This window comes from Necator americanus, chromosome V (genome assembly GCF_031761385.1).
Source record: "Necator americanus strain Aroian chromosome V, whole genome shotgun sequence".
In the NCBI taxonomy this organism is placed as follows: domain Eukaryota; kingdom Metazoa; phylum Nematoda; class Chromadorea; order Rhabditida; family Ancylostomatidae; genus Necator; species Necator americanus.
The window spans coordinates 17,300,611-17,313,357 of record NC_087375.1 but is presented as its reverse complement, the minus strand read 5'-3'; the positions used below and the strand labels follow the sequence as shown (position 1 = coordinate 17,313,357).

The 12,747-nt window shown below is 40.9% G+C and overlaps 1 protein-coding gene across 1 annotated transcript; it reads left to right on the top strand.

Annotated features, from left to right (window-relative positions):
• Nucleotides 1–1,738: 1,738 nt before the first annotated feature.
• On the top strand, nucleotides 1,739–10,661 carry RB195_014189 (uncharacterized protein; the record flags this gene model as incomplete). The annotated part of the gene is made up of 13 exons (XM_064204342.1): nucleotides 1,739–1,851; nucleotides 1,920–2,005; nucleotides 2,070–2,202; nucleotides 2,258–2,381; nucleotides 2,438–3,403; nucleotides 5,384–5,521; nucleotides 5,723–5,913; nucleotides 7,570–7,678; nucleotides 7,748–8,574; nucleotides 8,654–8,774; nucleotides 8,865–9,195; nucleotides 9,388–9,435; nucleotides 10,627–10,661. The coding sequence occupies 13 exons, from the start codon at nucleotides 1,739–1,741 to the stop codon at nucleotides 10,659–10,661; spliced, it is 3,222 nt and encodes a 1,073-aa protein (XP_064060223.1).
• Nucleotides 10,662–12,747: the final 2,086 nt, after the last annotated feature.

Sequence of the window (12,747 nt, the reverse complement as noted above, 5' to 3'; positions counted from 1 at the left end):
TTGCTTATCTAGCTGGGTAAAATTGACATCCAATGCCTGACGAGGCGTCTGTTGTCGCTAAGGTCGCCACTAACACCTTTTATGTAGAGAATATATAGAAATAACGCGATAAAACGCTGTCAAAAGAAGTTTAAAGAACCGTACAAAGTTTTATTGTATAAAACGTACAAGCAAGTAATAAAATATTTGGAATGAGCTCTATATAAGCATTATATTTATGTAAAATTTTGACAAAGCATTCATTTAAATAGTTTTTAAGTAACATAATAAGATATGCAAAAAAATAGATGGACAGCAAATATTATTTGTCGTTCGCATAGCCATGCCGCATATCACTCTTATCGATCATCAATTTTTTTACTCTATGATGTGCTTCCGATGATAAATTGATGTTAGGATCTATTTTTTTCTCCTTAATTTCGGATAATATGCGCTCAGTTTACCTTAATCGTACACCAGAACTTGCTCCGTCAATTCGTTTTTCACTAGGTTCCCTTCAAATTCGCAGAATCCACCGTTTCGTCGCGAGCGGCGTAGATTAGAGAGCAGGGGAGGGGGGTCTAGGTGATCTCAAAAGGTCGTGGAGGATGTGTGGCTGGTGGAGCAGGAGCCGTAATTACGCGGAGGCGAGCAGCGCTGAAGACAGGTGAAGAGCGGTCAGCCGGTTTTCACGGATACCTCTTTCGCGGGCACCAGGAATTCCCTATCCGGGCATTGTCATGACTGAATACGGTCAATGGAGTGGAGGGAAAGCGTCAGATGGGTCGCCATTGTACAGTCTAACGTTCTCCCAACTGAGCTATCCCTACAGTCCATCTAGTGCGGCTGTAGCGCAGTCGGAAAGAGGTTCCGCCATTTACACGATCGATCGGAGGTTCGAATCCGCCCTAGCGCACACCAAGCTTTTCATCCCTCCGGAGTTGATAAATTGGCATCAAATTTGTCTGGGAGGATGATAGCACTGATTTGACACCCCTGCAAGTCACGGTACAGAGCAGTTACCTGTTTGTAAACCTCAAATGATTCAGAATTGAAGTGAACTTGGGGGCGCATCCCAAGCGAATTGATTAACGCCAGACACTTTATCCTTCATCCTTTATGAGAGAATTGACCAAATTGCTTTCAACAATGATGAACAATCCAATAGCCGACAGTATTCAGCACTGGCTACTTTGCACATGAACTTTGACACAGTCCACTTGATGGGCAGGCCAGCTCTCCCTCTCTCATGTTTGGAACCTGAAGAAGTTGGCGACCTCTCAGCTGATTTCTTCGAACTTGGTGGAAGTTTTCTCAGGCAAGAAAGCCTTGACGGGACAGAATAAGTGATAATCAGAGGGTGCTGAGTCAGAAGAATAGAGAGAATGGGGTGCTGTCTTGTCTCTTTTGGTTTTTGTTTCCGGGTGTAACATCTTAGGGGACGATAAATCGTTCTGGATTCGGCATCTAAGAGGATATGTTGCAAATGCTCCGGCTCTCCAGTCTCAGACGAATGTGACAGCCCCGAAACGTTAGCCGTAATAGAGACCGTTAACAATCCTGGCTATTGCTTGACATTGTCAATCGAATAGTTGCAGTCATTATGCCAAGATTCAAGGGAGGTCGGACTTTCACAAACATGGAATATAATCCATCGAGTTGGAATGACAAGTTTTCTCATGCACATAAACACCCTTCTTGATTTCTCTATCGCAACGGGCCTGGCTCTCAGGTCTCACATAAATGTAGGAATATTCAGATGCTGCTCATATGCCTGTTCATAGCAGCATCTCAAGCTCAGGAGCTCTTGAGCAACCCGCGCTGCAATTTGCAAATGGACAGGGGAAGCTGTATCCAGTTTACAGTTCACTGGTACGATTTTGTATAGCGACTATCATGTAAATATGTTTCATGTTTGAGAAAGCATCATTACTACGTAGGTACTACGACCGTTATGATCATAGATGTCGCCGCTTTTACTATGGGGGATGCGAGGGCAATGAAAATCGATTTCAAACATTAGAAGGTGCGTTTACCGTTTCACATTTCGATAAGAAACTTTCGGAGAGAGAGGATATCCAAATTTCCAGAATGCTCCGCAGCCTGTCACTACGAACCGCCGTCGGACCGAGAAAGATGCTTTCAACCGCACGACCCTGGAACCTGTGATAACGATATTGAACGGTGGTTCTTCGACATGAACAAGAAGCAATGTGTTTGCAGGTTATACTTTAGTGGTACGCAGTCAGCTATAGCACACTTACCATTCACTATTTAGTTGGTGGTCAGGTTGTGGAGGAAACTCTAACTTGTTTTATTCCTATAATCATTGTATGTTTTACTGTGGACAATATGCGGAGCATGGCCCTGGTATCGACGAAAAGTACTGGGGAAGCAGAAATGTGGGGTTTCTCTTAGCCATTGATTGTTCTATTGATTCTCTTTGAATTTTTTTCAGAGGTCTGCTTTGTCAAAAAGTTCAGCTGCGATACTTTCACAAGCCGGGTCTACATATCAAACTGGATTCCAACAGTCCCAACCATCTCAAACTGTGACTTCTCATCCAAGAATTCAATATTTTTCGGAAGGGGAGCCTCTGTTGTACCGACATGTGGGACAGCAGGACCGCTCTCGATCATACCAAGAAAGCCAGTCTCACCAAGATCGGTCTCGGTCGTATCAGATAGATCAACTCTCTCAGGACAGATCTCAGCCTTACCAACATGGTGCTCAGCGGTATCCGCGGCCCTCCCAATCGAGTAGAAGAGATGGCGGCCAGTTTTACCAAGACCAGACCCAATCTTACCAAGCAGATCAACCCTATCAAGATCGATCTCAACAGTATCCACGGCCATCTCAGGCAAGCCGAAGAGATAGCCAGTTTTATCAGAGCCAATCCCAATCTTACCAAGCAGACCAATCCTACCAAGACCGATCTCAGTCCTACCAACAACACGTTCAACAGTATCCGCGGCCATCTCAGTCTAGCCGAAGAGACAGTTACCAAGACCAATCCCAGTCCTACCAAGACCGATCTCAGCAGTATCCACGGCCTTCTCAATCAAGCCGAAGAGATAGTCTTTCTTACCAAGACCAATCACAAACCTATCAAGCAGGCCAACATTACCAAGACAGATCTCAACAGTATCCACGGCCATCTCAGTCGAGTCGAAGAGACGGTCAGTCCTACCAGGACCAATCGCAGACTTTCAATGCAGGTCAATCCTATCAAGACCGATCTCAACAGTATCCGCGACCTTCTCAATCAAGCCGAAGAGATAGTCAGTCTTACCAAGACCAATCGCAGGCCTACCAAGTAGGGCAACATTACCAGGACAGATCTCAACAGTACCCACGACCATCTCAGTCAAGCCGTCTGAGCAGCCAATCTTACGGTTTGCCAGAGCAGCAGTACCCTGGCCAGGTGTGGTCGTAATCGCAGTAAAAAAGCGAGTTAAAAAGGGTAGGAAGGGAAACTATAAGAAATACTACTTCCGATTGTAACGCACTACAAGATTATATCTATGTCATTATTTATATTATATATATATATCCATATATATATATACTTATATATATACTCATATATATACTTATATATATACATGAGGTAGTAGATGGAATATTACAACTAGGCATATAAACTCAAAGCTATCACCAAGCAAAGATATAGCTATGGCTTCAAGTGACCAACGCTCAGTATTAAGCTGAGTCAAAGAGCAAATCCAAAATCCAACACCCTTCATCCAAAAGTCCATCGCATAAGTTCCTCTACATATTGTTTAATAGTTACGAGTTTGCCATTAGCGTGCCATTTCAAGACTACGTTGTAGTCATGAATGTAAGCACTGTGGAAATCTGGCAAGGAGAAGATGGGAAGGTGAACCCGAACTATCGACTGCGGGCTAACTGTACGACGACTTGATTGTCGGCGCAGGTTAAGCTTGCGCCTATGATGGAAGGAAAAGAAGGCGTGAACAAGGAGAAGAACATTGTATGGAAAAGAAACCATTTTGGCAACGTTACTCGTTGCCTATAATTTTTTGAAGAACGGCATTGTAGCAGTAGCTTCGTGGTTGTGGAGGACGCAAATTATAGTTATGTTCGCTCATGTCTAAACGTAATTTAGTTTCCTCTTCATGTTCCTTCCCAGTTACCTCTCGGTCTCCATTTTACGTAACATTCCGAATTTCCAAGGAAATTCATTAAATCTAAATAGTTTATATAAGAATAATTTCATTGATTTTCCATTAGCGTCGTTTTTGCTGCCATGCGAGCTAGTCTTCAGTCTTCCCTCAATAAAACCGGGTCGTATACTTTTCTATGGTCTTAAACGTTTCGGTTTCTTGATATGACAAACGTAGAGCTTCTATTAGTTGTTCTCAACACTGCATCGCTCTGGCTTCATCTGTGGATAGATAAGTAAGATTATCCTCATCGTTGCTCACAACGTCTTCAAATGGGAGAGTTATTTTCGTTTCGTGTTGCACAAAGTCGGTAGGTCGAATGGAACTCAGTTCGTCTTTTAAGGATCTTTGATAGGTAAGAGGTTTCCATTTACGACAAACCTCTACTTCGACCACTAATGTGTAAATAGCGTCAGAGGTGCATCATCTTGCGAGTCGCAATGGTTTGTAGAATAAGTTTTATCGATTCCATCAAGCACTCTTAGAATCCCTTTGCCAAGATGCATACGATATTATGTACTTCTGCGTAATTTCTTTATCCTTGATGCTATGAAGGGCGAATAAATTGCACTTCTCTTTAGTTGACAAAATATTTGTGCTGAGCAAGAGTGTTTGAACATTATCACGTGTGATAGACTCCGGAACTCCTCGCCGTGAATTAAGAAACTCCTCGCCGGGAATGAAGAAACTCTTCTGCTGCCTTACTTCGGACAGCTTGGAGATGAATTAGGCGGGTGATTGTGCATGTGAAAATGTATTCACATAGCTTGACCTTATCACCAATTTCCGAGATCGAAGAAGTCAGGCCCATTATGCTGAGAAAGTCGACTGCTGAGGATTCTTAGTTGTGGCAAGTACTTGTATTTGGATTGTGGTTAAAGTGACGGCATTTCCCACAAATTCACGAACTCGTAGCTGTCTCACAGAAACCCAGTAGTTTTGTCTCACAGAAAATATAGTGTGCTCGGTACCTTTATGATAATTTCCATCAGCTTCTCGAATTATAGCTCATGCCAGCACAGTGTTTTATTTACCCTTTCAAATACCGACATTTTTCCTGCTGAAGAATAATATAAAAAGGACTTGATTTGGTTAATTGATTTAGATAATGATTTGTGCCTTGTACGAGGTCCTTTCTGAAATAGTGATTTATTATTAAAACAACAATATATGACATACAATCTGCTGCATACTAAACTATTTTTTCTTTTTGACAGGAACAAGCTGGACGAAACAATTATGATCAAACCTTGAGGAGTGATAGTGGTGAGCACCAAACTCGCATTCAACAGAGTACTTCTCCAAATGGACGAACTGTCGTCATCACCCGAACTGGCCCGGGCTATAGAGATCAGGTAAGGTTAAGCGATATTTTGTTGTATTGGCAGAAAAGCGTGTGGTAATTCGAAACGTTTGTTGAGCAAGTTCTGAGAAGAGTTTATTTGACACACATCCAGTTCTTGAAAAATTCCTAGAAAATCGAATCTTTTGTGAAGTTCTGGAGTATTTATTATATTCCGATATCACAACACCAACATCTACGTCTTTAACTTCAGCGTGTGGAGAAGCAAGAATGGAGGGAAACCGCTCAACCTTCCTCACGTTTCTCCGAATTCCGTAGTTCTACTTCGCACAGTACCACGTCCCACTCACATTTTCATCACTCTGACTCAAGTCAAGGATACTATCACAGAACCGGCTGGTACAATGCGACGGTTCCACGAGCGCATGGAGAGCGTATTTATCGGTAGATTCCTCTGTTTCATATAGGTTCAAGCGCATAGAGCGCTCTCTGTTCAGTGCTTTCCTTCTCTGACATAGTCAGAGGCTAATGCTTGTGCAATTTTTCAAATAAAGAGCTTTGAGGGTCATTTAGTTAGTTAGTCCTCACCTTTTACAACTGCCTGATATTACTCATTCTTTCGAAAAACCTTGTCTTTTGCCTTTTAGATTTTTCTCATTTTTTCAAGGACAGTGTTTGTGGAGAGAAAGTAAATAAAGGAGTGTTTGGCTACTGCTGACCCGACAAGCATGAAGATCATTATCCAGAGAAGTACAGATTACAGCTAAACAGGGTGCAATTTCATCCCTAAATTTCAACGAAATGGAATAGCTAAGACAATATCCACAACATTTGGATGGAACTTTCTCCAAGAAAAGTTGGAATTAGAGGATTATTTCAGAGAATACAATAGAGTAGCTGAAATAACTCGAAATCAAACTTCGCGGCTCATTAAAAAGAAACTACGGGTTATTTACAGAATCATACACTATAATTCGGTCAAAACGACATGAAGCACGGAGTGTTGCGTAAGCTGCTGCGCTCGAAGCGGCGCGGCTGAGCGTAGCGGTTGGGGACGTGTAAGGATCTTCGCTACCGCCACCCATCTCTGCACATGGTGCCACCTCGATTACAACCGCTGCCTAAACCGCACCGCTTTGAGCGCAGCCGCTTACGCAACTGTCCGTGCTTTATGTCGTTTTGATCCGACTATACATCTTTTATGATACATGTGTTACCACTGTAGTATGTACTAGATAGAACATAATAGCATATGTTCGAGGCACAGTTGCATTTTTACCCTTGCCTAGTCCCTTACTCGTACCCTCTCCTGTTTTAGAAATCTCGTTCCCACTGATGAGGTTGATACCAATGAAGTCAGAAAGCATTTTTAAATCAACAAGTTATAAGATGTGGATAACTAGTAACTAGGGGATTTTTGATGATGAACATTAACAAAGCTCGACGGTGAACATTCTTATACTCAGAATTAGCTGATTTCTCAATCTTTCACCTCGAAATGAAGATAAAAATTCTTTGTCATTCTCTTTTCGTCTGTAAACAGCTCTTGCAAGAACGATAACATGACTCCGTGTTGTCGATATAGTATTTTACTTTAATAGAAGAGGAATTCGTTCTATGTACCTCAGATGCGAGTTGCAATATCAGACGAGCATTAATAAAATGACCTAATGGCATAAGAATGTTAACACGGCCGTTTTATTCTCTGATAGCTCGATGGACATAACTTTCTGGCCGATACAGCATAAAATGACACCCTGATAGAAGAATTTCATCATCGATGCTTGACTAAGCGAAGCTTTTCTAGTAAATTCTTTCGTTTTTGCTTTAACTTTTACTAAGCTAGCATGGAACTGACTCTACCAACATCATTCAGGTGTTACATATAACTAGATATGTTAAAATCCATGGCCGTAATACTGTTGATGTTTAGGGCGTTTGGGAATTTGTAGTGGATTTTTCTTGAAAAAAAAAACTTTCTGCTTGATAACGAATTCTAATCTGGATGAAAAGATTAAACTGATCCTATTTCTCTGTACTTTCGATAAGAGCAGTGGTGAAATACAATGGAACTTACGCTGCTGACATCACATTTTCTAGGTATGACTCAGGGCCTGTAACGAGGACTCATCCTAACGGCACCACTACAATCAATCGCCAAACGATCTATATCTCTGGGAACCGCAAACCGAGTATGAAATTAGTACAGGTATCTATCTCTAGATTGAAGGTAGATTGTAATTGTCCCTAAGCTTCTATTTTTTATTTTGTATCTCAGCATCTTCCCGGACTAGTGGAATTCACTCGCATCACACCGCCGCCGCCATTTCTTACAATGCTGCCTCCACAATTACGAAGGAAGCTGAAAAAGCTTATGAAGATGAAGATTCCCCCAAGAAAGATTCGCCCTCTCCCTTCACAAGCAACATCCGCCCAACCGAATAGACCAGTTACAAAAATTACGGAAGAAACTACTTTCATTCATTGGTATGAGGATATTCCCACTGGTCAGAACCAAACCATGACTAATTCTAGTAGGTGGAGTTCTAATAACATTGAACGAGAAAGGCATACAAGTAGTCGAACTCCCGCATCTCGGAAAAGTGGTCATAGAGAAAAACCAAGTGTCGCAGTTTCCTCCCAAGCGGCGACCAGCCAGCTGACCAGCTTGGATAGACCAGCTTCGAAGATTACAGAAGAAACCACCCTAATTCATTGGCATGAGAATATTCCTACTGGTCAAAACCAAACCCCAGCAAATCCCATTGATCGGCGTCCTCAACATGGTGAAAGAGAGAGGCATGTGAACAATCAAACTCCCACGTCTCAGGGAGTTACTGATCAGAGAGCACAATCCAATGTCTTCGTTTCATCACCTCCTCCTGACCCACGACCGCATCAGCAGCGGAGGCGACCGCAAAATGAATCGCTAACTGGGCCTGTACTTGTTCAAAACGTGATCTATCCTCCTACTTCCCGTACCCAACTTCGACAGGTGCAGGAGCTGGTGAAGCCACAGGATGAGGTCCTCGATGCAAGAGTAGTATTTCACACAAGTCCTCCTCCAACTACTCGAGTGGAAGCAGAACCGATAGACATTATTCGGTGAGACACATACCCACGTATGTCCTTTTATTATGGACATAAGCGCTGTATTTTAAAAAATCTAAACAACACATTGCAGACCAGTAGTCACGTCAGTACCTGCTACGAAGGTAGACTTTGACGACGTCCTAGCAATGGAGTCGCAAGACGACTACGAGGACTATGAAGAAGCTAGTGAGGAGGCAGATGTTATCACTCAGGTACAGCAGAACAAGATTTTTTATTTTCTTCTGCATGTAATTAGTGGCACTCTCATTATTTCATGTTTTTTCCTCCTACCTTCTTTCAAGCTTCCAACACAAGCGCCATCATCTACTACAACAACAGAACTTCCAAAGGATCCACCTAGTTATAGAAGGCCTCTTCCACCTATTGTGATGCCACCTCCAGGATACGGTAGCAGTACTCAGGATGATCGAAACGCTAATATTATATCAGGTACGATAGCGAAATCTAACGTACCCACTACATTGTCACGGAGAACCTCAACTATCGGAAAAAGCAATCTCGAAGCTGAGAAACAACTTCATGTACTGCCTCCGACATCACCTCCCACTGTGCCTGCTGAGTTCCCATCACAATCTTCTCAGTGGACTCCTATTGTTTTCCCTGTTGCAAATCGTAAGTTTAGAATAAAATAAATATTATCTCTCTAAAAAAGAAACGTGCATAAAAATTGATTAGAATTAGGGGGAGAAGTCTTTAAAATGTTGTGACAAACTGGGATTACGTAGACTCTGATTCGTTATCCAGTTTTTCTGCATTATTTTTTGATGATAAGATGGTTGCATATTTTACTCCTGTTTTACTTAGAAACCACAACGCAATCGACGGTTGGAGAAGATTACACTGAAAACGTTGGTGAGTCGCATTTTTTGTCCTGCAAAGCTCTCACATCACTATTTACCTACAATATATTAATTAGGCGTCATAACGGCGTGAAATTTAATGCAGACTTTGCTTAGGAGCTGTTTTTTTTTCCTCATGAAGGACTTGACCAGAATCTCTGCCTCCATATTTCTACTTATCTCCATATCTGTCTCCATACTTCTAACTTCATCAATAAACACTATTGTAATTATATCAATGGTATTTGCTATATACTGCGCTGCTTTACAATCCTTATTCTTTAGAATATACAATCTAGGAGGCTTTCTACTAAAAAGTCTGGGAGTCGCATCCTCATTTACTTCTATTTATCTGATTTTTTCTACGCAATGGGTGCCACAAAGCCGTGGAGTCAAACACTTTCGAACGTTTTCTGACTATTGGCCAAGTCAAATTAAGTTTTTTTCCGATAGCTCTTCCATAGTGTGACAATACTTGCTCTCAAAAATCACCCATAATCGGCCTCTATCCAGCCTTCTGCTTTTTTAAATGAGCCGAAATTTGAGTTCTTTGCCCTTTGCAACACTACTAATTCTACAACGTCGGATCGTAACTTGGAAACATTAGTTCACGGACGCCTCACTTCACAAAAATTTTTATAACTGTTATTGTATTGTTTTCTTTTCAATATTCCTACATATCTTTTGATTTTTGGTAGAGGTCTCAACAAAAGATATTAGAGAGTTAGTAGTATTGTAATGGGCAGCGTTGAAGCATCATCTGTAACTATAGATTTTCCAGTGCAAATAACTATAGATTTTCCAGTGCCCATCAACTGTGAACCTGCACAAAAACCTTCTTTCGCCGCAGAGTTAATTTTTTTCTACTGCCAAATTCTATCTCCTTCCCCCTCCCCATTTCTACTAGTGAACCTTTTTGCCCGTCGGATCTTTGATATTTCATTATTATTTGCCCAAACCCGTTTTTTCACAAGTACGTTGAAGCCTTTTTCATAATATTTCCATTAAAAAGAGTTAAATTGAACGTTTTGCTTGTGTACTACAGAACTAGAACTATCATAAAGCGGCTATGAAACTGCATTCACTAAGTCTATATTCAAAAATCCACAAAAATTATGGAGTGATCGTTCGGAATGTTGACTTGCTTTGATTCAGAGGAACTGTACGTATCAGCATTGGATCTTCAAAAGGTGACTATTTTCAGAGTTCGAAATCCAAACAATTGGAGTGGATGGGTAAAGGAGAACCGAGAGAGCTTTTAGGAAAATCTCGCTGAACAAGCCGAACATTTCATTACAACTCTTTTCATCAACATTTGTGATTGCCGGGTCAATAAATCTTTTGTGGATATCCTACCTGTTCGTTTATGGGACCCTCAAGGTTTTTTTAAATTAATTAATTGTTGTTTTAATTAATTTTTGTCCACAGGTATGTTTGTAGTTCACTTTTACATATAAACATAATCTTTTCCTCCCTTAAAGCACTGAATCCATCTTTTTCTCCAAACCCTTCCTTTTTTTACTACATATTCACATTCTTCACTCCTCACCTCATAAATAAACACGTTACGTTGTCTTTCCGCTACAAACATGGTCGCACCGACGAACTCCACGTCGTTTTTCTTTGGAAACCCTCTCATTCAACTCAGTCAAACGACGTCTGGTGCAACGGAGGAATTCCTTAGCAGTTGTATGTACTTTTTGAAAATACGAAAAAAATACTGGCTTGGTAATATGATAGCCTCTTTGTATACATAAGCACTCAGCACGTTTTAGGAACGTGATACTGTCAAATAAACGTGCTTTTCAATCAGCTCTAAAACATCTACAATTTTTCAAACAGCTCTAAAACATTTATTAATAATCCATATAAATCATAAGTTCTCCTATTTCGCACTATATGACACCATGCTGTGAGACGAAACCCTAGCTTCTTTTATTCGAAGTTCATTTTTGATCACATTCCCTCCTCCTTCAACACCATCTTTTGTGAATTTGAATCGGAATCCTGTTCAGGTAGTAGTTCTTTACGAACAATGTTCATTAGCAATGAAATGATTGAACTCTAGCACTTTAAAAAGCTGGTATTAGTATCAGTTTAAAATGCTTTGATTGCATAAACATAAGCAGCAGATTTTATTACTTCAAATATTGAGATTTTTTTAAATTAATAATCTGTATACTTTATGTGAGACCTTTCATGTCTAGACTTATTCTTATTGTATGTTTGTGATTTGATAGAAAATCCACCTCTGAAACCATTAAAAACCAACAGCAAATTGATGCCTTTGTTTAGAGGACAGTTTCGGTAGTTTCGAACATCGAGGTAATCCAAGTCTTTTAAATTATGAGAAAGAATTTACGGAACTCAAGCGCGATAAATCTCCTTGTAAAGAATGGAATAAACGTTTTCAGAAGGAGCGATAGAGGTACGTTTCAATGAACAAACTTCTAATTCTCTTTTGTTTCCCTCTTCTTAGTTTCCAAATTGTCCGTCTTTCAACGCTGGAAAATCCAGAAGATACAGTCGGGTCAAAACGAGATGAAGCATGAACAGTTGCGTAAGCGACTGCGCGCTCGAAGTGGTGGGTGGGGACAGCGGTTAGAATCGAGATGGGACCATGGCGAACTGAATAGATCGGTGGCGGTAGCGAGGATCCTTATACGATCCCAACCACTAAGCTCTACCGCGAGCGCAGCCGCTTGCGCAATTCTCCGTGCTATGTCCTGCTATAGCCCTCAAAATTCTTGCTAATAGGATGTGATGAGAAATAGTGAGAAGCTGAATGTTGGCCAATAGTTCAAGTTCTATTCCTAGCCCGTGGATTTCCACAGGAGAGGAATTGGATTTGTAGACAAAGAATCAGTAGAATGTAATCGATTATAAAATTTTTGATGGCATCTGTTGCACTTTACTTCGTAGCATCTGCTCAGTACTTGTTCCTAAAGCATTGATAACGTGCTTTTGTTTGCGTAACATGAACTGCTTTTTGGGGTGCAGAGGACGCTTGTCTCAATTTTATTCTATAAACAAACACTAATTATACTTAATTTCTCTTTCCTTCCATAAGCTTAATCATTCGACTGTTCAAACAATACATCTTGAGTGTTCTTCTTGTATTGCGGTAAAGGGTGTACGTGAGCTCCTATCACATCAGGTAAAAGCAAAAAAAAATGAGGCAAAATTACTTTCTTTCTGTTTTTCTCAGTTTCCAGCATTTAAGATAACTAATTTTTATCACGAAGCCTCGTTTACAAGTCCTGCTGTTGTTATCTACCTATGGTGGCCCTGCTTGTACTAAATGCAATCAGGAATTTGAGCATAC